The sequence below is a fragment of the Sceloporus occidentalis genome, unplaced genomic scaffold (genome assembly GCF_023333645.1).
Source record: "Sceloporus occidentalis isolate IW3139 unplaced genomic scaffold, rSceOcc1.0.p SCAF_20, whole genome shotgun sequence".
Classification (NCBI taxonomy): Eukaryota; Metazoa; Chordata; class Lepidosauria; order Squamata; family Phrynosomatidae; genus Sceloporus; species Sceloporus occidentalis.
Window position 1 is genome coordinate 14,609,219 of NW_028317000.1, and position 25,782 is coordinate 14,635,000.

The following is a 25,782-nucleotide window of genomic DNA, read 5'->3' on the forward strand; positions in this document are numbered from 1 at the left end:
CAGATGTGTGCCTGCAAGACCCCCATCATCCCCACCAATATGGCCAAGGATTGTGGGGACTGTAGTCCCACAAATATAAAAGAAGGGGAATGCGTTGGAAAGGGCAGTGGCTGCTGGAGTTTGGTCTCTTTGCCAAGAAGAAACGCAACTCAAAAGGTCTGCAACTTCGATTTGTGGTCCTCTGCCTCCATCTGGCGGATTGAGAGATCTCCTGCAAATGGTCCCTTGACTGTATAAAGAGGTTTTATATCTTGACTCTGTTGTTGTCGTTGTTGTTGTGTGCCTTCAGGTGGTTTGCAAATTATGGAAACCCTAAAGTGACCCTATCTTGGGGTTTTCTTGGCAAGTCTTCAGGACACTTGCCATCCTCTGGGGCTGAGAAAGTGGGACTTGACTTAGGTCACACAACGGGTTTCCATAGCCGAGCAGGGATTCGAACCCTGGTCTCCAGAGTCCTAGTGCAACACTTAAACACCGCGACACCACGCTGGCGTTTGCTGCATCGGAATAAGTGGGTCGATAGCCACAAAACCTCATGCTTAAAATAAAATCCAGTTTGCCTTAATGCCGCTGCTACATTGCAAGTTGTTGGTTGGGGAAATCAGTCTGCAAAGGCATCTTGGAGACCAAGGGGATTATCACAAGGGGATAAAAAACGAAATCGTCCCATCGTAATTTCGCATGGAGATTGTTACACAACATTGTACTCATCCTATACTTCTCCCCTGAATAATCTGTAATGCTCCTGGAACATCTTATCCAAACCCCCACGAAAGGTTTGCCAATGGGGCTTCAATTGCGCCATTGCAAAGGTGCGGAAGCCAATGACGATTCATTTGCACTATTACTAGTATTAGTATTTTATTTTCTTATATCCCATCTTTCTTCTAATATAAGGACTCAAGGCGGGAAACTATTCGTGGAGCAATCCAGGACCTTTTCCCAAAACCTTTTCAGTAGGGACAATTCGTTCTCATTGCTAGGATCCTTTTCGGAGTAGATGTCCGTCTTATTTTGAGGCACAGGGCACGGTTTTGTTCAAACCGGATAAAAATAACGTCGTGAAATATAGGAATTGTTATTTTGTTTGGTTCGGGACGGTACCATGATGTTCAGACGTGACCAGTAGTGCCCAAACGGCACATGGGTGAAATGTTCAATCATGATATATTGAGCAATACATGGATGAGATCATGTTTTGGATGTGGAACGTAATTGCGTTCCTCTTTCATTTTTATATCGGCATTATAGTGCGATTGTGTGACTGCGTGAAAATTTCTATCACTATAGCGCTATGCTTCCGTTGTCTTCAACTAGCGCAATCATAAGTGAAAGAAAGAAATTGGTAGCATGTGCTTTTGTAGACTGCAGCTGACTTCTACAAGACGCATGTTTGCGTGCATGCATCAAATTCCTTTGTAAACCCCTTTGTATGCACCAGGTGCATAGAAAAATCTCTTTGCATGCATCAGATGCACGCAAAGATCCCCTGCATGCATGCATTGGGTGCATACAAAGAACCCTTTGCACACATGCATCCGATGCATAGAAATGTCCCTTTGCGTGCAAGTCAACGACATTCCAGCCTAAACCTGAGCCCCGGCTTGTGTTCTTCCACGAGCCGAAAGGCCGTCTGTTGCTGCGCGCCTCGCATTTATTGCGACGCCGAGTGATCTTGCGCCATCGAGAAAAGCAATTACTTCCCCCTCTGCGTGCTGCCAAGTCCTAATGGGCAGCCGGCTTTTACCTCCGCTTTTAACATCAATAAAATTTGCCGAGATGAACTCAAGTGATAAAATTCATGTTCCGGGTGAGCAGCTGATGACTTAAATTAGTTAAGAAAGGGAACGCATTAGTCCTAATGAATTGGGACGGGAGGAGACCCTGGCATGCGAGCGGCGCTGCGCAGCTTTGCCACAAATGCACCCGCACAGGCAATGTGCAGCGGCTGAGACTAACACATAGGTTGCATCCACAGTGATAGTAGTCTTAGGCCACATAACTGCCACAGCTATGATTTTGAGTATACAAAGTGGGGTACCCATATTTGCTGGGTTTAGGGGTGCAAGACCCCCCATGAAAGTGACAAAAACACACATCCCAGAATTGGAAGAGACTCTTAAGTCATTTCGGACTCATGGCAAACCTAAGGCAAACCTCTCACAGTGTGTTATTTGTTCAGAAAGGGTTTGCCATTGGCTTCCCCTGAGGCTGAGAGAGCATGACTTGCGCAAGGTTGCCCACTGGGTTTCCACGGCTGAGCTGGGAATCGAACCCTGGTCTCCAGAGTCCAAATGCTCAGACCACTAGGCCATGCTGACATGTTTTGAGCCTTCCTGAGCCCTTAGAGGGCATTTTCCAGCAAAAGGAAATGGAAATTTTGGGGCAACATTTCATTTTGATCTCTGGAGAGTCTGGAGTGGGATCCAAACTCAGTGGGAAAATGCCAGCATCGTTTCCCAGGGTGCATCTACACTGTAGAAATAATGTGGGTTGACCCCACATTAACTGCCATGACTCCATCGTATCCTGGAGTTTTGCAAGGTCCACCCCGACACTTTGGCAGCAAAAGGCTAAAAGAACTTGTAAAACGACAAATCCCGGGATTTTGTAGGTTGAAGCGATGGGCGGCACTTAAAGCGGGGTCAAACTGCCTTGTGCATTTTTACAGTGTAGATGCGCCTTGGGAAATGCTGATGGCATTGGTGGCATTTCCACCAAGTTTGGACCTTCGTCTCCAGACTCTAAAGAGGTGAAAGCGAAATATATATACACTTGTCCTTCCGTATTCGCTGGGGTTAGGGGCACAAGACCCCCGCGAATATGGAGAAACAGCAAATAACATATCCCTAGAGAGAACATATTAACCAAATCAGCGTGGTCCGATGCGGTCCATGCATCTGATCCGACATCTTCACGAGCAAAATATCCTGCAAGACGTGGAGTAAGGAGATCCCCAGTCCATGGAGGGAAACCAGCGCCAGCGCAAGTCAACATAGGAGCTTGAGGAGGTTCTCGTAGCTGAGGAAGGTGACGGCGTTGACGGGAAAAGCGCGGAGGCTGTTGAGGCTGAGGCCCTTCAGGAAAACCCGGGGACCCTCCCGACGGAGGCTGGTGAGGACGCAGTCCAGGACCCCTGCGTACTCCACTTTCTTCACCCCGTCCATTTGCAAGCGGGCCTTCACCACGTCCATTGGGGTGGCCAGGGCCCATGACGCCGTCCCTGCGCAGCCGCCCGCCATCAGGACTGTGGCAGAGCCTGTGGGGAAGAAGGAGAATCAGAGTTAGGAGAAGTAACAAAAATGCCATGTTTTAACCTCAGGGGAGACCTCTCTAGGAATCTCTAGGTCCTCCAGCGCAACTCTGTGGTCAATGTCTGACAAACACTGACCATAGAGTTGCGCTGGAGGAACAACAAAGGCCTAGTAGAGTGTCCTCTCTAGGAATCTCTAGGCCTTTCGGTGCCACTTTTAGTTAAAGTTGACCATAGAGTTGCAGTGGAGGACCTAAATATTCCTAGAGAGAACATATTAATCAAATCCATGAATAATCAAACAGGCGTAACTGCACTCACACTGAAGGCTTCATGGGTAAGAAAACAGAGAAGGATTGGTGCTTCCAGGACGGATTACTTTCCTGGCTTTCGCCAACGGATGACTCCTTTTTGAGTAAGAGTATAAAACATATATCGACGCATAGATAAGCCGACTTAGTTTTTTGGGGTCATTTGGCTCCTTCCACAGCGACTGTCCTTCCCTCCTTGCACACAGAGTTCAATGTGCAAAAGTAGTTCTTTAACACTATTAACCGGATGGCAGTCCCTTCCAACTCGAGCGTTCTCTGTATTGCTGCACGGCAGAAGGGCGCTGGGCTGGGTGGCCCTCGAGGTCCGTTCCAAGTATGTTATTCTATGAATTCCTGCATGGCAGAAGGGCAATGGCACATCTCCTCTGAACACATCTTGCAAAGAAAACCCCACAATGGGGTGCCCATAAGTCACCACAAGTTTGGAAACGGCTTGAAGGCACACAACCGCAACAAGCCACTTTGAGTCCCAGTCAGGGGGAATTAATTACTACTACTACTACTACTACTACTACTACTACAGTGGCCCTCTGTAGCCACAGATTTTGTATCCATGGATAAAACCATTTTATATAAGGGGCGCCATTTTACAACGGCGTTGTATTTAATGGGACGAGCGTCCACAGATTTTGGTATCTATGGCGGATAACACAGTGGATACCAAGGGAACACTGTATTATTATTATTATTATTATTATTATTATTATTATTATTATTATTATTGGAGCCAATGTAGTGTTTGAGCATTGGACTAGGACTCTGGAGACCAGGGTTTGAATCCCGGCTTGGCCATGAAAGCAAAGTCATGCTCTCTGAGCCTCAGAGGATGGCAATGGTAAACCCCTCTGAAGAAATCTTGCCCGAGAAAACCCCAAGATATGGTTGCCATGTTCAAAATGGAAGGCATACAACAACAACAATTATTATTGTTATTATTATTATTATTCTGACCTGGCTCACATCTTTCCTGAGTCAGCCCCCGGCAGAGCGCCGTGTAAGTCACAAAGTAGACCGCCATGGTGGGGACGTCGCGCAGCATCAATGCCATCCCGCCGCGGAACAACCCCGCGATGCCTTCTTCTCGGAGGATGCTGGCGCTGCAATGCACCGGACCCCGGTACCGTGGCTGGGACGCTCGCAGCGACGCCGGACCGCGGCCATACGGATGGGTCTGGTTCTGGAGCCGGACTTTGACCAGATCCACCGGGGCCAGGACCAGTGCCTGCAATGGAGCAGAGAAAAGGAAGAACCCACCGGTCAATTTTTTGGCACGCTGAAGAAACAATGTAGTTTGATGTCGTATTAACTGCCATGGCTCAATGCTAGGTTTGGCGAGACATTTAGCCTTCTCTATCAGAAAACTCCGATGCGCCAACAAAATGCACATCCCAGGAGTGCGCAGCATGGAGCTGTGGCAGTTCAAGTGACATCAAACTGTGTCAATTCTGTGGCGCGTCTTTGCTTTATACTGCCATCAACCCTGTGAGGTGGGTCAAGCAGATAGCAGCCACTTCCAAGCATAGCTAGGGAGCATCAGAGCTTCTTGGTGACATGGAACTAGGTCTCCGATGCCCCGCAACGCTGCAATATCTCTCGCGGAGTTGTGTGACATGCGCATACTGATGATAAGTGATGCCCATTCCTTACCTGCGCCATGCCAGAGACGCTGCCGGCCATGAAGATATGGAGGTAGCTGGGGGGGTTGGCGCGGCGTTCGCGGTGCGGGGTGTCCGAGAGGAAGAGGAGGACGTTGCTGTAGACCCCAAACATGACCGAATTGACCGATGCCACGCTCAGCAGCGGGAAACTCATCCCTTTGAAGAAGCCACGGAACTGCAAAAGAGAAGCTGAAAACTGAGCAGGGAGTCTGCCCTATAGATAGGCAAAGCGGGGAAAGAAATGGCCTTTTTGGACTACAACTCCCACTGCCATCCCACTATTCCAAAATGTCCCGGTTTCCCCTTCTTCCTTCCGCTTTCTTCCTTTCGTCCTCAGCTTACTTCGATGGCTGCAAGCCGCGTTCGAAGCGCATCGGAAACTTGCCGTTCCCAACGGTTTGCACAACAGCAAACCGCTGCAACCTCTGCATTGCAGGTTGCGCCTCCCTTATCCGAAACGCTTGAGACCGGAAGCGTTTGGGATTTTGAATCATTTGGGATTTGGGGATATTTGCATCTTGCAAAAAGGGGACCCAAGTCCTACAAATCCCAGGGTTCTGTCGGAAGGAAGCACGGCAATGAAAGTGGTGTCAAAAGAGCAAACCGTTTCATGACGGTACGTCTTAACAACGCAGTCCAAGATGCTTCGGTAACCAGCCTGCGTTTGCAACCGCACCTGAAACAGAAGAATATTATTATTGTTGTTATTATTTTTATTTCCATATCCCAAAACTGGGACACACTCTCTCTCTCTCTCTCTCTCTCTATATATATATATATATATATGTATAAACCCACCTTCACTGTGTCGATCGGGTGTCCCAGAACTAAACCCGCTGCTCCTGTTGCAAAAACAGGAAAATAGGAATTAATATGGGTTTCCTTTAGCGCAGCCTCTTTTTACAAGGGCTGCGTCTTCACTGCAGAAATAACCCACTTTGATGCCGCTTTATCTTCCACAGCTCAATGCAATCGGAGCCTGGGATGTGTAGTTTTGTGAGCCATTTAGCCTCCGCTGTCGGAAAGCTCTGGTGCCACGGCAAACTGCAAATCCTACAAATCCATAGCATGGAGCCATTGCGGTGCAAGCGGTGTTAATCTGTGTTAATTCTGCAGTGCAGATGCAGCCTTAGATGCCATATAAACAACCATACAATTCAACTACAACTACAATACAATAAACTACAATTCCTAGGTTTCCCTAGCATTCAGCCAGGGCTGTTAAAGTGGTCTCAAACCGGATTATTTCTGCAGTGTGTTAAGGATCCTAGTCTAAAAAGGCAGTTCTCAAATTCTGATCCTCCAGATGTTTTGGACTACAGACCCCAGAATCCCTGACTATTGGCCAAGGCTTCTGGGAGTTGGAGTCCAAAACACCTGGAGGACCAAAGCTTGGGAATCGTTGGTCTAAGCCTTGGACCTAAAAATACAGAATGTATATTAAAATATATATAGAAAAGAGGCGCATTAATGCAATGCAGACCTTGGACTCTAGGGACCAGGGTTCGAATCCTGGCTCAGCCTTGGACTTTGCAACGCTCTTTGGAAAGTATTAAGTTAAATAACCCAGCAACCCCATTCTTTGTCTTAGTCCCTTCTCTGCGGTTAAAGGAACGATAACGGTTTTACCTGAAATCCAGCCGGCGGCAAATTCGACGCTGGACATCGTGTCCGAAAAAGAGGGCCGTTTCGGCGAACGCTGGACCTGGAAGCAAAGAAAGTGTTGGTCAGTGTCCTGGCAAACTACAAATCCTTAACTTTCTTAATCTTTAATGGCCTTAGACGCATTCTTCCGCTTTTCGAGGTGAGCTATTAACCTTCAGGTTAACTGGGAAAACTCAGACTTTGCAAAGAGATTGTGCCACACTTTGGAGACTAAAAGGCAGCATCCGCACTCCAGACAGCCAAAGGGTTGTCAGACTGCGACGCCCAGCATCCCTTCTTGCTTACTGTGCTAACTGGGGCTGATGGGACTTGCAGTCGTCAACATCTGGAAAGCTGTGGTTCCCATTCCTGAGTCAGGACTTTCCAACAGTCTCTTCTTCTTCTTCCCGAAACTGGTTCTTTTATGAGGCAGATGGAAGATCAGGATGGCGCTTGGACACGTTGGAGAAGTTACCTGCAGGATAGTAATAATAGTAATAATAGTAACAATTCTTACCTCTCATTTGGACCATTGACCCTCTGTATTAGTTATCCATGGACTGAGAATATTATATGTGTGTGTGTGTGTGTGTGTGTGTGTATACACATACAGTACATATATTCCAAAAAGCAAGTTTTTATCATTTTAGATAAGAGAACCCATTTTGCAAAACTGTTGCATTTGATTATAGGACTTGAGCGTCCATGTTTTTTAGGATCCACGGCGGATCCTGAACCCAAACCCCGGCGGATACCAAAGGCCCCGACTGTGTTGGGTTTGTGCAAGTCATTTATTTCCCTCCAAGCGCAGATTCCTTCCAGAGAAGGGCAGGAAAAGAGCCGGAGAGGAAGCCAAGAGGGTTGAGATCCTGCAAACGCAATTTCCTGTTGAAATGAATGGAGAACTTAGAGAACTTGGTAAGCAAGAAGAAGCAGCTTGGCTTTTTAGTCCTCCTCCCTCCCAACGCCTTTTCCTTTTGCAATCATTGCATGCATATATATATATATATATATATATATATATATATTATACTGAATTGAAACAAGGAGGAGACCCTTTGCTTCCGGTGAACTAGGGAAAAAGAGATTTTGGGGGAAGGTCTTGCTTGGGCGCATTGCCTTTGCTGCAGCCTCAACCTTCCCTTTTCAAGACTCTGCCATCGCAAGGTCTTCATTTCAGGGTTTACGGTGGATGGGTTTGTGGGAGATTTTATCGTATTGTGTTTATATTTTGATGTTGTTGTAAGCCGCCTCGATCTCATTGGAGAGGCAGGGTATGCATAAAGTTTATCATCATCATTATTATTATTATCATTAGGGGTCACAACACTGAATTCGGCAATTTGGCCGCAGAATAGCGAATTATGCCATTTGGGAGGCGATAGGAAATCCTGCCATTTTAGGGGCTCAATAGTAAATTCAGGGATTTAGGGGCACTGTGGTGAATTTTGCAATTTGGGACCACAGTTGTGAAATTTGAGGGAGCAATAGTAAATCCTGCCATTTGGGGGCACAATATTGAGTTTTGCCATTTGTGTGTGCAATAGTAAATTGTGAAATTCAGGGAGGCAATAGTAAATTCTGCCATTTGTGGGTGCAATAGTAAATCTTGCCATTTGGGGGCGCAATAGTAAATTCTGCAATTTGGGGATGCAATTGTAAATGCTGCCACTTGGGGGCAGCAACAGTCAATTCTGCCATTCTTAAAGCATTTGGGGGCACAATAGTAGGAATGAAATCCTAAGGCTAATCCATCAATGGAAACTTTGGTCTTTCCAAAGACTAATAATGCCCTTTGACTGCCCTGGCTCAATGCTCTGGACTCAGCCTTCCCTGGGCTCCAAACTACAAATCCCAGGAGTCCATAGCACTCCAAAGTGCATCAATTCCTGCCCTGCAGAGATGCGCCTTTCCTTTCTCAGAGCCACTTACGGTACCGTATTGTTTCTAGTAGGAGCGCACCACAAAAAGAATTGGAACAAAGTTGCTCTGCCTGTGACGTCACTGGGAGGAGGCGGGGCAAATTCCAAGAGATGGAAGGGAAAAAGCAAAAAGAAAAAGCAACCAATGGGAGGGCTGGGAAGGGATGACGCAAGCAGTGTCTAGGGTGGAGCCCTGGGCAGCAATTACAGCAGATCAGAAGAGCTTTTGCAAGCAGCAAGGAAGCAGCCAGGTAAGAAGGGCTTGGAATTATGGGAAGGGGTTTTTTGACCCCCCCCTTTTGCAAGATTTATGGGGTGCAGACCCCCTGCATGACGCTGCCAGCCCCCTTCCTTTGCTGGACCCCTAAATTCCTTTAAAAACCTGCTTTTTTACCTTTGCCTTCTCACCTGCTTCCTGCTCACCTGGGCAATGTAAGCACCTGGCCACGCCCCCTTTTCCCTTAGCCACGCCCCCTGCTGGGCTCAAAGTTTGCATTTTAACTTTTTTGCAAGTATATGCAAATTTGGTTCCATGCAAAAAAAAGAAATGTTGCAAATAATGGTCTAAAAATGATTTATTTAATAAATAATAATAATAATAATAATAATAAAATGTATTGGTTGGGTCCTCCCTTCTCTAGAATCCCCCAAATATAAAATTGCTTCAAAATATTTATTTATATATTTTGCATTTCAAGGTATCAAACTTTGTTTATAATCTGAATGTCCTTTTATTATTATAGGGGAATTTTAATTATTAAATTGTCATTTTATTTTTATAGGGGTTTTTTTAATGGTTGTATTGGTGGGAAGGATCATGGTTTTATTTTACATTATTATATTTTTATTTTTATTATTATTTTTATATTTTACATTATATCATATTTATATTTTGCATTTTATTTTACATTATTTTATTTTTATATTTATATTAATATATTATTATATTTATGTCTATTTTACATTTTTATATTTTAATTTTTATTTTTTACATTATATAATATATTATATTTATATATTTTTATTTTTATTATATTTATATTTATTTTACATTATTACCTTTTTAACTGTTATTGTAAGCCGCCTCGATCCTGATATAAGAGGCAGGATATAAATAAATAAATTATTATTATTATTATTATTATTATTATTAACCACAACAAATGTTTATTGATTCGTCAGCTGACCATATCAACAATAAAATACAAAACACCAAGATGCATATGCAGATAAACATAATCACTATCCTAAAACTCATGTAAAATTAACTAGATAAATTAAAACACGTGAAACTTAAATAGTAAATTTGATAAAAATGGATTCGTCATTATTATTATTATTATCATGCAAAAATAATTATTTCAGATGTTGTCTGAAATTACATTCTGGATATTTGGTTCAGGGGAAGGCAGCATGGTATAATGGTTTGAGTGTTGGGTTAGGGCTCTGGGTTCAAATTCCAGCTCGGTCGCAATTTGGGGTTTATTTTAAGGAGGAGAGGGTCATTTAATTGTGTATATGGCTTTATTGACGTAAGCCGCCTCAATCATATTGGAGATGCGGGATAGAAATAAACATTATTATTACTATTATTATTATTATTATTATTATTATTATTATTATATCCAAAATCCCTCCAAAAATCTGAGCGTTTTGGAAAAGAGAGACCCAGCCTGTCCTTTTTGACTTTTGCTTTACGCTAGCGAAAGAAACCCAGCAATCCTAAACATGGGTCCTGTTTATATAGCCCTATATTCTACTTTATTTGCCCAGGATGTTGGGATGCGCAGTCTGGCGGACTACAACTCCCAGCATTCCAGAGGACATCGCCTTGGCAATTAAAGTGGAATACAGAACTAGAACTCTGTGATGCGAAGGGTCCCTTGGATACCTGGCTAACAGCGGTGCTCCTCCGTCTTTATACTCTTCCAGCTCTTTTTTGGACTTCAGCTCCCAGCATCCTCGGCCTTTAAACCAAGCCGGTCGGGGCTTCTGGGAGCTGAAGTCCAAAAAACAAATGCAGTTTTAAAAAGCCCAAACGACATACTCTTGCAACCGTACTCCTTGCTTTTGTCTTTGCAGATGGAGGGGGACAGGCTCGCCGTACCCCAAAACATCGGGGACCGGTCGCAACGGAGCAGCATCTCTTCCGCCGGACCCCAAAGTGAGTAAAAGGGGGACATGTAGGGCTTTGGGAAGAGGGATGCAGATCTCTACTAACCCAGGTTGTTGTTGCTGTGCGCTGTTTCCGGCTTGCGGCAACCCTAATACAAAGCTATTGTGGGGTTTGCTTGGCAAGATTTATCCATAGGGTTTTTGAGAGAGTATGACCTGCCCAGTGTGGATAGCGTTGGAGTTAGGGGTACAGTGGACCCTTGCTTTATGCGCAGGATCCATTTCGGACCCTCTTTGCGTGTATGCTCAAGACCCATTTAGATTAATGGGGCACTGTCTTGTGCACGGCGCGGCGTACATGCCATTCAACAAAATGGGACTCCCACGTATGGGGCAGACCGATGATACAGTGGTCCCTTGGCTTATGCGTGGCATCCATTCCGAACCCCATCCCCACATAAGCCGAATAATGCATAAGGTCAAGTCCCATTTGAGTGAATGGAGCTCATGCTCGCGGCACGGGAGAGTGCGCTGCCACGGGCGCTCACGTCATCCATTTCTTCCGTCGCGCAGCTTCCACATAAGCAGGAAGCCACGTATGGGGTGCCCGCCTATAGCACAGGCGCACTGTATTTTAGAAATCTGGATAAGGGAGATTCAACTTGTATGATCTCCATAGATAGATAGATAGATAGATAGATAGATAGATAGATAGATAGATAGGGGGATATTACTTTTTCCCTTTTGTTTTCCCAGACCACGATGTGCTGGTGTACCTTGTGGATGACACGGTGGTGCGTTTAACGGTGGACAACTTGCCGTCGGTCACGGCGCAAGAGTTGCACCGGATCGTGTTGGAGATGCTGCGGCTGCCCGAATATGCCCAGGACGTCTTTGCGTTATGGCTGGTCTCTCCCATGCTTGGTAAGTTGCGTTCGTTGCAATCCCTAAACCATTATTATTATTATTACTATTATTAACCCCTTTCTTCTCTCCTTCTTGCAGAGCTGCAGCTGAAACCGAAGCACCAGCCGTACAAACTCTGCCGGCAATGGCAGGAGCTCCTTTTCCGCTTCACCGCTTGCTCCGGGGAGGAGATCCTCGAAGGTGTGGGCATGCGAGCAATGCTCTCTCAGTGCTGTTGGCCATCTCCCACCACTGTCCCCGAAAACCTGGCAGAGCTGTCCTTGGCTTATGTGCAAGGAACAAACAGAGCATGAATGGGGGGCACGCCCGTGGCACCCGACTATGCACCCCCACGCCTATAGAAGCCAATGGAGCTTGAATATAGGCGAAACTCTGTCTCTCTTCACCCTTCTAGATGAGCCATCGCTTCAGTTCCGGAGGGACATCTTTTTCCCAAGAAGGAAGGAAGCGCAGGTGAGTTTATAGGTGACAAGATTTGGAAAGAGGTGGTTGGGATGGAAGGCAGGATGGATCCACCAAGCGTTGCTCTCGCCGCCTTGCTGTGCGCCCTGTATTCCTAACAGGGCTTGGGAAAGATATTTGGGGGCACCTATGCACCCCACAGCCCTACCAGACCCTTCCCATCAGTTGGTGGGCTGCTGCCATTTTCCCCAATTGGCCAGAAGTCCCATCGTACCTGGAAGGACCTCTTGGGTGGCAACAGCAACCACAACTGATGGATGGTAGAGGAGCCTTGGCTGGCGGAGGAGGACAGCAAGAAGAGTCTTGGGATGGACAAGAGTGACCACCCCACCAGATCCAATATAGCCCAAAAAACTATGGATGCAGGCCATGAAAGCCTTTGACTTCACATTGCAACATGTAATTGTGCATTTTTTTTGGCCCAAGAAAGGCATTGTTGTTTGGATGTTATTGGATTTGCTATATGGCCAACATGGCTATCCCTTAGATTGGTTTTTTGTTTTGTTTTTTGCACCCAACCAGATGTTCACCTGCCTCTCGGGTGTCGCCCGGTGTGTTCTGCACCCCTTGCACTCCTCTATTAGCACCCCTGTGCATGCTTCTCCCTTGGTTCCTGACTTGGTTTTTGTAATCTCTATGGGTCTTCTCCCTCCCTCAAGATCCAGGATGAAGATGTTCTGCGGCTCATGTATGAAGAGGCCAAGTACAACATCCTGGAAGGGCGATACCCCTGCGACTTAGTGGACTGCGAAGAGTTGGGCGCCTTGATATGCCGAGTGAACCTGGGGCCCTATGACGCCAGGCAGCACACGCCGTGTTTCTTGAAGTAAGTATGGCGGCGTCTCCTTCCTTGGGGGTCTTTAAACAGAGGCTGGATGGCCATCTGTCAATGGGGATGCTTTGATTGTGAGTTCCTGCATGGCAGAAGAAAGGGGCTGGACTGGATGGTCCTCGGAGTCTCTTCCAACTCTGTGACTCTAGGGACGGGGATCTTGCGGAGGCAAGGTTTAATGTGTGGAGTTCAAGTTCCGTTCAAGTGTGAGGCTGGGAACAAAGAATGAGAGGGGCCCTGAAAGGATTTTATGCCAAGGAACATGGCACCCTTATGTTGGGCTGCGACTCCAACCATCTTTAACCAATGGCTAGTGCTTGTTATGGCCACCCAATACATCAGAATATAACCTTGCAAAACTTTGCTGCATTTACACTGCAGATATAATGGAGTTTAACACCACTTTAACTGCCTTAGCTCAATGCTGTGCCATTCTGGGAATGGCAGTTTGTTGTGGCATCTGAGTTCTCTGACGGAGAAGGCTCAGTGTCTCACCAAACTATAGTTCCAAGAATATCATAGCATTGAGCCAGGACAGTTAAAGCGGTGTTAAGATGGATTATTTTCTGCAGTGTGGATGCAGCCCTAGTTACCGGCCTGTGCAAGAGCAGAAAGGTTGCAAATGTGGTGTGAACCACGCTCTGCTGCCAAACCGATCCATCGATTTGGATCACAAAGAGGTTTCTTTGTAAATGGGAACATGGTCTGTGTTGTCTAGCTTACCCTCTTGCATGCAAACTTGCCTTGCTCCGGACCCTTCCTCGGGGATCTCATGCTAACTTGGTCTGTCTGCCCTCTTCTCCAAGAGAGAGAGGCTTGGCAGATTGACTCCGGCAGCTGGTGCAAATGCGTAGAGAGCCAGGAATGTGGGGCTGATCCGCCTTCCAGGAATGCGAGGTCTGGGTCGCAGGGAGGATGGGAAGCCGACGGCGTACAATTGCCCATTGTCCGGTTTGGAAAGCCTGAGGAAAAGATGGAGCCTTGGAGAAAGCCAGATGGTATTTCGTGGGCGGGTGGAGATGTTTGTGGCTCTCAAAATGGCACAGCTGGCTCGCGTGCCTGGAAAATAGCAGAAGAAATATCCAAGGAGAATGGAAAGTTGGGCGAGGAGAGAGAAAACTGAGGACTGCAGGACTGCAACAAGAGTGTAAAGAGAGGCATCAGCCTTCCGGAGCCTGGATACATCTGGTCCTCTGTATCCGCGGATTTAAAATGCAGGGTTGTTGTTTTTCTCTCCCCGCAGAGAGAGGTTGGAGTCCTTCCTTCCCTCCCATCTTTGCCGCAGAGGACACGGCCTTCTCTCCGCTTTGTGGAAACGGGGGGCCTCCCGGCCGCCGGCTGACGAACAGGGCTTGCTGCGGGCGTACCGCCGCATGCCCGAGGAGGACGGCGCCACCTGCGAGGACCGCGCAGCTCTGCTCAAACTGTACCGGACCTATCTCCAGAAGTGCCACGAGTTGCCTTACTACGGGTATGTGGCAAATGGGTCACCCAGTGGGTTTCCGTGGCTCAGTATGGATTCGAAGCCTGGTCTCTGGAGTTGCAATCCAGCACTCAAACCGCTATTCCATGGTGGCTTTCTTCTCCTCATAGGTGTAGTATTTTCCCCATTGTGTCTCTTCCCCGTTCCTTTCAGGTGTGCCTTTTTTGCTGGCGAAATCGACAAGCCGGCCCAAAGCCTGCTTCACCGAGGCGGCCGTAAAGCCGTGACGGTGGCCATCAGCCTGGAAGGCGTCTACATTATCGACAGCAAAGAAAAGGTAACTTGGATGAGATGTAACTGGCCAGCCTTCAATAGTAATAATAATCATAATCCCATTTCCAAGATATCTTGTTATGTATATGCCAAATATTCCAAAATCTCCGAAACACTTCTGGTCCAAACATTTTGGAGGAGGGAGACTCAACCTGGATGCAATGATAGCACTATGATTCCCCTTTAACCATCATGGCAGCATCCGCTGGAAACCTAGGGTTTGCAATTCAAGGGAGAGGCATTGAGACTCCTTAGCCAGAAAGCTATTCTAGTGCTTCCCCAAACTACAAATTCCAGGTCTCTGTAGCCAAGGCAGGTAAAGTGGAACCATAGCGCTATGAATGCAGCATGAAAGCCATGGCACCCAGTTTTCAGGAAGGATGCATGAGCTTGCAATGTTGTGTCTTGGTGCCATCCATGTTTACCTCCTCTTTTCTCTCTCATGCAATCTGTCTTTTCTCTCTCTCTTTTTTCCTTGTAGCACGTCTTGCTGGGCCTGCGGTTCCAGGAACTTTCGTGGGATCATACGTTCCCAAGCGAGGAGGAACACATCCTATGGTTGGAGTTTGATGGAGAGAACGAAGGCACCCCAGTCAACAAGTTACTCAAAGTCTACTCCAAACAGGTAGGTGGCCAGGTGCTTGCATAGATATGTAAACCCAAATAGCTTGGGATAGGTATGTATTGGGTTGCATATTTTATTTATTTGCAAATGATTCCCAAACTCTGGCATTCCAGTGTTTTGGATGTTTCAATTCCAGAATCCCAGACCTTTGCCTAATTTGAGAGCTGAAAAACCTTGGTTTTGCCATTTTACATAATGGGCACCATTTTAACACGCCGTTGAATATGATGAGACTTGAGCATCCACAGATTTTGGCATCCACTGGAACCAAATGGCAAAGGATACCAAGGGCCCCTGCTGTAAAGGAAAAAATCATTAAGGAAATACAAAGAAGAAATGTTAAGGTGTTTGGAAAGAGGCATGGCCAACTTTATAGGAACTCTTGGGAGGAGGGTCATGTTTGCCAACGGCTGCAGACCAAGTCCAGCACCTTCCGGATTTGCCGGATGACAAAGCCCATCAGCCCCAGCCATTTAGCATGAGAGTTAAAGTCTGGTACATCAGACGACGCACCCACTTCAAGGCAGGGTAAATACGTGTGTGTGAGTAATATAGTAACTCCTTCCTTCCTTCCTTCCTTCCTTCCTTCCTTCCTTCCTTCCTTCCTTTTCAGGCCGAACTCATGAGCAGCCTGATTGAGTATTGCATTGAGCTGAATGCGTCTTCGGAGGGATTGGATCAGGACCCCGTTGCCAGAGAAGCCCCCCATTCTTCCAAAGCCCAGAGTCCCCCCTCCGACAGGCGGCACCCCAAACTGCAGCGGCAGAACAGTGTCATTTGCAGCCGCATCCAGCACCTTTCGACCATCAACTACGTCGAGGAAGGTAAGCTGGGCCAAAAATGGGTATATATTTTGGGGGGACCTTGTCTTTGCCAGTAAATTCCCATCATGCATAATGCAAATCCTAAGCGCAAGTATTTGGAGTGGCTGAGGAGTGTTGAACCCAGATTCGGAGATCTCTTGGTGCCATTTGTGGGCGACTCCAGTGTGTCCACACTGCAGAATTAGAGCAGTTTGAGACCACTTTGACTGCCATGACTCTATGCTACAGAATCCTGGGACTTTAAACAGAGCAGGCCACCAAACTACATATCCAGGATTGCACAAGATAGAGCCATCTCAGTTGAAGTGGTGTCGAACTGATTTATTTCTGCAATGTGGAAGAGCTACCAGAGGCAGGTCCTGGTTATACCTCCATCTCCCAGGCATGCAGTCTTTTCTTCAAGAGAAATCTGTTTAATGCTCTTTAAATACATGAACACAAGCCATTGCAACAGTATAGAGAGGAAATGGTGTTAAAAACACATTGAAATCCTCTTTAAATAGATAGCAAGCAATTGCTGCAGTGCAGAGAGCAAACTGGTCCATCCCCATCTGCTTTTAGCTGTCCTCCTTTTCTTGGCGCAGGAAAAGAGATCAAGAGGGTCAAGCCCCGCCGGACGACCTCTTTCTTCGGGCGACAGCTTTCCAACATGCCCACCTCCTACTCCGCCGTGCGGGCGGCCGAAAACCTGGAGCAAGGCTGACGCCTTTTGGGCGGCGCAGAAATATAAATGGGACCAAAGTGACCTTGCTTTGCAATGGAAGCTGAATCGCCAACATCTTGGTTATCCGTCTCTTTTCTTTCTCTCTCTCAAAGTTGGATCAGATCATCTCAAGTCGGCAAGTTCCAAAGCTTGGGAAAATCATGTTTTTGGACAAATAAGCTCAGAGGTTCTGGGTACATTTGTCCAAAAAAGGGTCATTTTCCCAAGCTCTGGATTATTTTGTGTCCCTCTTGTCCATTCTGGTTTGTGCCAAACTTGGATTGCCTTGTTCTCCGTTATGGACATTCCTTTCCATTATTTTCCATCCCTCGATCCCCAATTTTTCTTAATAGAGATCCTAGAACAGGGGTTCCCAAACTTTAGGACTTCAACTCCCAGAAGCCCCAGTCCAAAATATTTGGAGGACCAAAGTTTGGGAATCACTGTCCTAGGAGGTGCCTTATATTTTCATTGAGGGACGCTGGCTATTCTTCTGTTTTCGAATTTGGGAACGATGTTGAAGCGTTGGTTGTTTGTTGGTTCGGACAAATGTGGCCAGTAGAGAATTGTTGGATTTTTGTCCCAAAAAACCCTAAAGTTTCCAAGCTGTTTTGATGGGCCAGCCCCAGTCCTTGCTACCTCTCCATCCTTGCACCTCCTAGCAAGGTTTGTCACTTGGAGTAAAACCAAATTGACCCAAGTGGGCTTTGGGGGGGACCTCAAGGGAACCGGGGTGGGAAATTGCATTGCCAAAGTTGGAACCGTTGGATTTAAAAATCCTGGTTGGAAATATACATTGCCAAAGTTGGAAGGGAGAAAGTGGACCTTAGCATCCTTTTGCTGTTCTTGAGCGCTAAGTCCAAAGAACTTTAGGAAAGCACTTGGATTTATTCTGGAGCCTGTAAAGCTGTCATTCCCCAACTTTGATCCTCCAAGCATTTTGGACTTCAACTCCCAGAAGCCCCTGCTAGCTTGGTCAACCGTTGGGAGTTCTGGGAGCTGAAGTCCAAGACATCTGGAGGACCCAAAGTTTTGAGCATCACTGCAAGGCACGCTTTTCCATGGCTGGTTGAAGATTATTTTTGGGAGATGTTTGCAAACAGAGTCCGACTCTGTCCTTGTTTTCCGGCATCTTTTCTGCTGGGTTGCGGAAGGAAACAACGAACGTTGTGACCTTTCGTCTTCCGAACCAAAATTGGTCCCATTCCCATCTTCAGCCAAACAAATTGCAAGAGGTTGCATCTTAGCAGATATCCCAATGTTGGTTCTCTCTTTGTTTGGGGGAAGTGCCTTTTGTATTTCTTCTCCTTTTGTTGTGCTCCAGAAATAACAACATTATGCATCGTGTCTTTTGCTAGCCTCCGTTTTGGGAGCGTCTCTACGCTCCTCGCTGTAGTAGTCCCTCGCAATTTTTCGGTTTGCATTTTTACTGCAATAAAATTGCGCCTTGGATTTGACCATGTCTTGCATGTTTTAAAATATACGTTAGTTTTAAGGGTATTAAAAACACTTTCCTATCCAAAATGACCGAAATAACCTAAAAGCACCAGATCCCATCTGTTCTTGGACACTATTACTTGGATGGGAAACTAAAGCTGCATCCACACTGCAGAAATAATCCAGTTTCACACCACTTTGGCTGCCACACAGCTCAGTGCTGTGTGATTCTGGGAACTGTAGTGGCACCAGAGCTCTATGACAGAGAAGGCTAAATATCTCACAAAATGACAGTTCACAGGACACCATGGCAGTTAAAAGTGGTATGAAACTGGGTTATATCTGCAATGCAGATGCAGCCCATGTAACTTTATTTTTTAACTCATGCAATCTCCAGAGACAGTGGCGAATGCACAATAAGCACCTTTTTGATTTACATCTGATGAAGCGTTCTGGAGGACTCAAAAGCTTGCAAGGTTTGTGACATTTGAACACTCCTCATAAAAGTATTTAAGCATTCCTTTGATGCACTTTGCATTTTAAGCCGACTAGAGGGCACCACTGCCTCACATTTTCCGCGGCTGTACATTTCCTAGTACAGCTGTTTCTGTTGTTGTTGTGCGCCTTCGAGTCATTTGCAACTTATAGCAACATTTAATTTCGCTTTAACATCAAAATTTTCTGGTGCAATAAACTCCTTAGGGTGGCCATAAGTCCAAAAAGGCTTGAAGGCGCACAACAATGTCAACAAACATACACAAAGACGCAATTCATGTCCCTCGCTTGCGGACATGACTTAATGTTCCTCCAACCCTTTATCCATCTCCAATAGTCCATAAATGGTTGCAAGGGCTTAAAATGCGCTTTGGGAGATGCGCCATCGTTCTGCCGCACTTTGCGATTCATTTCTCAACCCATAAATAATGCAGGCTCCAGATCCATCACTTGCTCTCTCTTGCGTTTTGTGTTTTACTTTTCTCGCCTTTGCCGAATCGGACGTTCTCTGAACGCATTCTAAGACGCTGGCGCATAAGCAAAGTCACATCATTGCAAGCCTGGGAACAGAACGGAAAATTCCAGCCTGGCTTCCGTTCCCTTGTTTGGCTGCAATGCAATGCAAGGAGGTCAGGTTTCCGGGTCGCTTAGCAGCAGGAGTGCGCTTGTGAACTGAGAGGTGACAATGAGTGGCAACTACACTGGTATGACTCTGGAGACCTGGGTTCGAATCCTGGCTTGGCAGGTCACACATTTCCAGCCTCAGGGGAAGGCAATGGCAAACCTCTGAACAAATCATGCCAAGAAGCCCCATGATAGAGTCACCATAAGTCAGAAACGAAGGCACACAACAACACACATAGGCACAATGCATGCCCTTTGCTTGACATATGCTTGCGAAAGCCACATGGGAATTCAAATAGCCGATTTGGAACAGAGAGTTCATGTTCTTGTTGCGCATCTTTATTGCTGTGTTTTACTGTCTTGTTGTCTTATTTTGTTCTATTGTAAGCTGCCTGGATCTTGCGGGAGAGGCGGGGTAAAAATGACATTTCTATTCTATCCTCTTCTCTTTGTAGTTTGTTGACGGAGAAGGTAAAGTTCCTTGCAAAACGACAAACCCTAGAGTGCCAGAGCATTGAGCCCTGCAAGTGAAAGCAGCGTCAAACCGCATGAATTCTGCAGCCTCGGTCTCGAATATCGATATGCTTGGTAGCAGCCTTGTTTTTCTATGTTGCCTGTGTTTTTCGAATTCATCACCCCTAAATACATTAAAAACAGCTACAGTGTTTTTTTTGGGTAGAGTTATATGCCTTTGTTTTCAACTCATGGAAAACCAATTGTAGGTTTTTCTTGGCAAGATGTGTTTAGAAGGGGTTTGTCATTGCCTTCCTCTGAGGCTGAGACTCGGGACCAGTGGGTTTCCGTAGCTGAGCGGAGACTCGAACCTTGGTCTCCAGAGTCGAAATCTAAAACGCTTCTGGTCCTGAGCATTTCATATAAGGGAGGCTCTATCTTTAAATAATGTTTTTATTGTCCTTTGTCCATGTTTTGTTTTGTTGTGGGCCTTTTCCGCTGGGCTTTGGTTCCAGGACCCCTTGTGGATCCCAAAACCCATGGATGCTCAAGTCCCATTAAATACAATGGATAGTAAAATGGTATTCCCTTCTATTCAGATGGCACAATCAAGGCTTGCTTATTGGAATATGTTCAAGGTGCCTGTATATATGGAGGACCAACTGCAGTTTCCTATGGACCTTGGAGAGCCTTGTAATGAAATGAGTCCCATTTGCTATAGCAAAGCCTTGAGGAAAAGGGGGGAAGATGGCTGCGGAGGGATTACTACTGTATTTTGTCAAAAAGGGGGGTTTACTATTTTACCCCTTTGCCGCGGAGGAGTCCCCCCGTCCAGCGTCTTTTTGGCAGTGCAACGGCCCTAGACATCCCCTATAAAGAAGGGAAAGCAGCCGCTGCAGCTGGACCACTGCGGGAGGGCTGCTGCTGCTGCTGCTGCTGCAGAGGTTGCCGTGGCAACAAGAGCATCCCTAGACTTAGAGGATGCAGCAAAGGAGGGGGGCAGGCCCACTTTTCCTTAACATGGGTGGGTACTTAGTATCTGGCATAGTCCTCACAGGGTCCAAATGGGTGCAAAGCAATGGGGAGGACATCATATTGCCCTAGCATTGGGGCAAGGAGGAAGGCGAAAGATCATTTTGGGGGCAATTTGGGGAGAAGGAGTATGGAGGGTGGGGTAGGAGTGCAAGGCATGCATGCATAAACTTTGCGCACGTTCTCTTTTCCAGGTGCAAGAAGACCCCTCTCTTGGCATAGACACACATCCGTCTTTCCCTCCTGAGATTCTGGAGTCTTAACTTTAAAACCCCAGCTACTACAGGTAAGCCTGACCCTTTGCAAATGGCAGGTAAGTCGGAGGGGGGGGGAGGAAGGTACCCCAGTTCTCACTATCCCCTACGGAGGTTGCGGGCATGTGTTCGAGACCCGCCACTTTGGTCTCTGAAATTCATAATGGATGTCACTATTCCCAGGCAAAGGTGGACCCTCCTAGTATCTTGGATTCATATAGGTTTGGGTTTGCAATGGAGAGGTGGGGTAGAAATTATGAGTATTAGTATTATTAGGATGTGGTTGTCTTTATGTCTTCCAGGTGAATTTGGACAGCTGAAACATCGCCAGAATTGCGGCCGGAGTGCAAATCCAGCCCTTCGCTGGTTCCTCTTATGGCGTTTGGACAAAGATCTTGAACAAGACGGGGATTGCCTTTGACCACGTGAGAGACCCCAAAAAAAGATGTTGGAGGGAGGAAAGGGAGAGAGAAAGAGGAGGTTATAGGCTGCCCCACCGTCTCCATATCTATGTTTATCTTCTTCTACCTTCCTGTGCCTTTTTACAGGAACCCCACAAAATGGAGGGTTTTCTCCCTGGAGGAATGGCACCCTTCTTTCCCCATTGCTTCCCTTTCCTTCCAAATCTGTGCCCTTTCTTTCTTTCTTTCTTTCTTTCTTTCTTTCTTTCTTTCTTTCTTTCTTTCCAGGCAGTGCAAAATGCATCTGGGGAAGTAGACTTAAGCCTACGAAAGCTCCTGCTGCCAACTTCTTTATTTCTATTTAGCCTCTGCAAGATTGCTCTACAGACTTGATCCTACAGACTAACATGGCCATATATCTTTGGATTTGGGGCTTGGGTTAAAGTGCCCCGTTTTAACATTCTGTAAAATGGGTACCGGAAGACTCCCTTTTCATAGGGTTTCTCTGCTTGCAAGCCAGGATGTGTCTCTGGAAATAAAATCCTTCCTTCCAGATTAAAATACTGCTAACCTTTCACCTTCCCAATATCTAGATGGATACGATACGACCCTAAATATTGCTGATGATGGAAATAACGTTTTCCCAAGCGATTCAAGACATAAACCAAGCACTGAAATGCAACAGCGTGCTTTTTGTTTTGCACCAAGGCTACTCGCTTGTGTCCAAAGGTCATCCCTCAAAAGCTCCTGTTGATAGGTTTGCTTCTAATAATAAAACCTGCCGCGTCCGAGTTGTAAAAATAGGAGGTTGTTTATGGCCTGTTTGCCAGTTTGCAGTTGGTGCCAGTTTGCAGTCGGCGGAGGAACAGCAAACGGTGCCACTCCCAGCAAGAAATGCGGGTTATTTTGGCCCAGAGGCAGAGATTAGCAACAAGGGCCTCCTCTTACCTCTGTGGCAGGGAAGGTATCTTTCTAACCCTAGTAAGTCCTGGGGACGTACTTTACGCCCGTGCCGTGCGGAACGGGCCTTAGTCTGGTTGATTTCAGCTTATGGTTTCAACCTTATGAATGAGAAGTTATCTTGAGACCTGCTCAGGTCTAGCAAACTCAGGTCTGGCAAATTCAAATCTGGCAAACTCAGATCTTGTAAACTCAGTTCTTTCAAACTCAGACCTTGCAAACTCAAGTCTTTCAGACTCAGATCTTGCAAACTCAAGAGCTGTGGCTTCCTTGATGGAGTCTATCCCCTCTTTCCCTGCTGCCTTCCACCTTTCCAAGCATCATTGTCTTTCTTGGAGAGAGATCTTATTACGATGCATCCAAAATATTTGGACCAAAGTTTAGTCAAAGACGTAATACGTAGCAATGTTTTAAACAACAGAGAGCCGGTGTGGCGTCATGGTTTGGACGACGACGACTGGAGACCAGGGTTCGAATTCCGGTTCGGCCATGAAACCCATTGGGCAAGAAGTCACACAGCCTCAGCGGAAGGCAATGGCAAACCCACTCTGAGCAAACCTTGCCCAGAAAACCCTGTGATAGGTTTGCCTTGGGATCAAGTCGGAAATGTCTCGAAGGCACACAACAACGTGACACAACTAAGCCGTTTTGTTGTGGTTCACGATACCCAAAACTAGCCATTCCACTCTTCCTAATGGCAGAGGCTCTTTATTGCTAAGCCTGGCTTTAACTAAAATGTCTGGTCCTATCACATCAAGCGGTTTCTGCCTGTCTCCGGTTGGCGCAAGCATTAAAACTGCACAATAGACAACATTGTTAAAAATAGCCATTGTATGAAACAGCAGAGAGCTGCCGCATTAACTCCCGTTGTGTTGAAAGCACAAAAGAGACAACGGGAAGCGGGCGCAGTTGTTCCCAAACTCACATTCTCCGCAGTGGTTGCAAAACTCACATTCCCTGCTCTGTCATCAAAATACCCCTTCCAGTTTATTTCATTTTATATTTAATTTTTGCAATAATAATAATAGAGTAATAATAGGGTCAACTTGGACACAAGTCCCACCAGAGCGCACTCTGTGCTCTGCAACATCTTGCTGCAGCATGAATCAGGGCTCAGTCGGCTCCTGTTTCCTCCTTGCAAAGTTGTCTTGTGCTGTGCATGACGTTGCCAAATACTCGCTCATGTGGCTCTGAGCCACCTTCATAACAACCTCTGGGAAAAGTAAATTACAATAATGGCATCCTCCTTTTTGCAGGCGTCAGTCCCCAGCAATGAGTAAGGATGGATATTATCTCCCTGACTGCCTCTTTAGGATGTCCTAAAATGGCTGCTGCCTCAATCCCATCATCCACTCATTAGGGAACCGGTTCTCCGTTCTGGGTTCGCAACATGCCATGGCTCAGTGCTCTGGCATCCTAGGAATTGTGGTTCTCTTGGCACACCAAGGCTCTCTGACAAAATATATCGCCCATTACACATCCCAGGATCCCATAGCACCGATGTGGAGCCAAAGTGCATTATCCCTGCAGTGCAGACGCAGCCCAAGACCTAAAATAATAGTAATAATAATAATAATAATTCTCCAAAGCATATTTAATAGTGTTTTTATAACTTTATATTTGGAATATGTCACTTCTTTTAAAACCTTTTGCCGTTTAAATGATTGTGACTTCCTTAGATCCCTTTGTGGGATATAAATCCTTGATATAAAATAAAATGAAAAGAAATACAAAGGGCCTTTATGGAAGTGGACAGATGGGGAGTTGCGTAACGTCCGCTTTGTGCAGGCCTCTCCGCTTGCCCGCCTTGTGACGCGACACCAAAACGCACAACGCCACTGAAGGGGGGGAAATCAGATTTATAAAAGTGTGTCTCTCCAAAAGCAGCCCCAAAGAAAAGAGTGAGTTGGGTAAATGAGAAAAGGACAAAGGGATGAGATGGTGTGTGTGATTATATATATATATACACACACACACACGCGCACAGAGTGTGGAAATTTCCACCACGTTCTAGAAAAGGCAAGCAAGAAGATCCGGCTGAGAGTTGTGTCATCCTCTGCTCTCTTGCAGATTGGAGGCTTTTGTGCTGACTCCCAGCCAGAGCCGCCTCCAATGGAGGATTCGCTCCAAATAAAGTTACACAACTTGATGCAACAACGACAACAACCACAGCAGCCAAAGCCCTCTTTCTTCCGCCTTTTGGCTGCAAGGACAGGAAGAAGGATCGCATCCATCTTTTCCTTTCCGGCCCTTTTGAAACAAAGAAACCTAACACGAAATGCATTGCGTTGCGTTATTTGCTACTCCTGGTTACTCTTATATTTTTATATATTCGTAAATAGATAAAGAAAACTTTGATCTATTTATCTGTTTGTTAATTATTATTTTGTTTAGTTTATATTCATTGCCACTGCAAACTTTTGGAGGTTTATGCAAAAGCTAGGGCAGATTATAATAAATAAATAAATAGTTATTATTATTATTATTATTATTATTATTATATAAATAACACATTTATTTCTATCCCACCTCTCTATCAAAGATAATCGAGGCGGCTTACCTATTAAAACGCCACACAAAACCCCAATATCCCTTTCCCTCCTTCCTCTAAAACAGAGACAATAAAATATTAAAATAATCTGCATAGAATAATCCAATTAAAATGAACAATAATCCAATTAAAACGGCTCTGGGGACCAGGGTTCGAATTCCTTCTCAGCAATGGAATTAGGTGACTTTTGGACAAGTCACACTCTCTCAGCCTGAAAGGATAGCAATGGCAAACCCTCTCTCTGAACGAATCTTGTGCAACTTGATAGTAAGGACAACTTAAGGAGAACAATAGGCCTGCCTTATCTTGGAGATAAGCAGCAGGACTTGAGAGTAAATAGTCTGGATGTTTATCAGATGCATCAGTTCCTGGGTGAGGCTCCATCTTTGAGGAACGGTGATAAGCATTCTTTACGATGCATTCTCGCATTTTTAAGATAGCAAAACGATGGCTTTTAAAACAGGATCCTGATTTAAAAGAGGGAGAGAGAAATAGGGCTTTGCAGCTCTTGAGGAGAAAAAT

At 46.0% G+C, this 25,782-nt stretch overlaps 2 protein-coding genes and 1 long non-coding RNA gene across 5 annotated transcripts in view; 2 read left to right on the plus strand and 1 right to left on the minus strand.

Annotated features, from left to right (window-relative positions):
- Positions 1-852: 852 nt before the first annotated feature.
- SLC25A45 (solute carrier family 25 member 45) overlaps positions 853-25,782 on the minus strand; it is a 37,858-nt gene continuing 12,928 nt past the window's right edge. The window contains exons 2-8 of one of the 2 annotated variants that reach the window (XM_089483406.1): positions 7,194-7,362; positions 6,873-6,948; positions 6,042-6,085; positions 5,848-5,919; positions 5,233-5,418; positions 4,537-4,807; positions 853-3,259 (exon numbers count right to left, since the gene is read on the minus strand). In XM_089483406.1, the coding sequence (XP_089339532.1) occupies positions 2,991-3,259; positions 4,537-4,807; positions 5,233-5,418; positions 5,848-5,919; positions 6,042-6,085; positions 6,873-6,909 (879 nt within the window). In that variant the 5' untranslated portion in view covers positions 6,910-6,948; positions 7,194-7,362 and the 3' untranslated portion in view covers positions 853-2,990. Of the gene's footprint in view, positions 3,260-4,536; positions 4,808-5,232; positions 5,419-5,847; positions 5,920-6,041; positions 6,086-6,872; positions 7,022-7,193; positions 7,363-25,782 lie in introns of those variants that run through there. The other variant, XM_089483407.1, reaches the window with a different exon arrangement.
- Positions 7,776-18,510, plus strand: FRMD8 (FERM domain containing 8). Of its 2 annotated transcripts, none has more exons than XM_089483301.1 (11): positions 7,776-7,805; positions 10,892-10,973; positions 11,681-11,848; positions 11,930-12,031; positions 12,246-12,304; positions 12,973-13,139; positions 14,389-14,616; positions 14,782-14,905; positions 15,383-15,526; positions 16,140-16,350; positions 16,935-18,510. In XM_089483301.1, exons 1-11 carry the CDS (start codon positions 7,785-7,787, stop codon positions 17,051-17,053), a joined length of 1,425 nt encoding a protein of 474 aa, XP_089339427.1. In that variant the 5' UTR covers positions 7,776-7,784; the 3' UTR covers positions 17,054-18,510. The 2 variants fall into 2 exon arrangements, with proteins under 2 accessions (XP_089339427.1, XP_089339428.1); XM_089483302.1 differs by lacking the exon at positions 7,776-7,805 and adding an exon at positions 9,013-9,060.
- On the plus strand, positions 18,682-22,052 carry LOC149302142 (uncharacterized). Its single transcript, XR_016272175.1, has 4 exons — positions 18,682-18,966; positions 20,065-20,197; positions 21,289-21,380; positions 21,651-22,052. It is a non-coding gene; the product is annotated as an uncharacterized LOC149302142 (long non-coding RNA).

What these genes read in the sequence shown, in the direction of transcription:
- FRMD8 (XM_089483301.1), top strand. Translation starts at nt 7,785, where the DNA reads ATGGAGAACTTAGAGAACTTG. An exon ending in CACACGCCGTGTTTCTTGAA is followed by an intron (nt 13,140 to 14,388) that starts GTAAGTATGGCG and finishes CTCTCCCCGCAG; the next exon opens with AGAGAGGTTGGAGTCCTTCC. An exon ending in CATCAACTACGTCGAGGAAG is followed by an intron (nt 16,351 to 16,934) that starts GTAAGCTGGGCC and finishes TTCTTGGCGCAG; the next exon opens with GAAAAGAGATCAAGAGGGTC.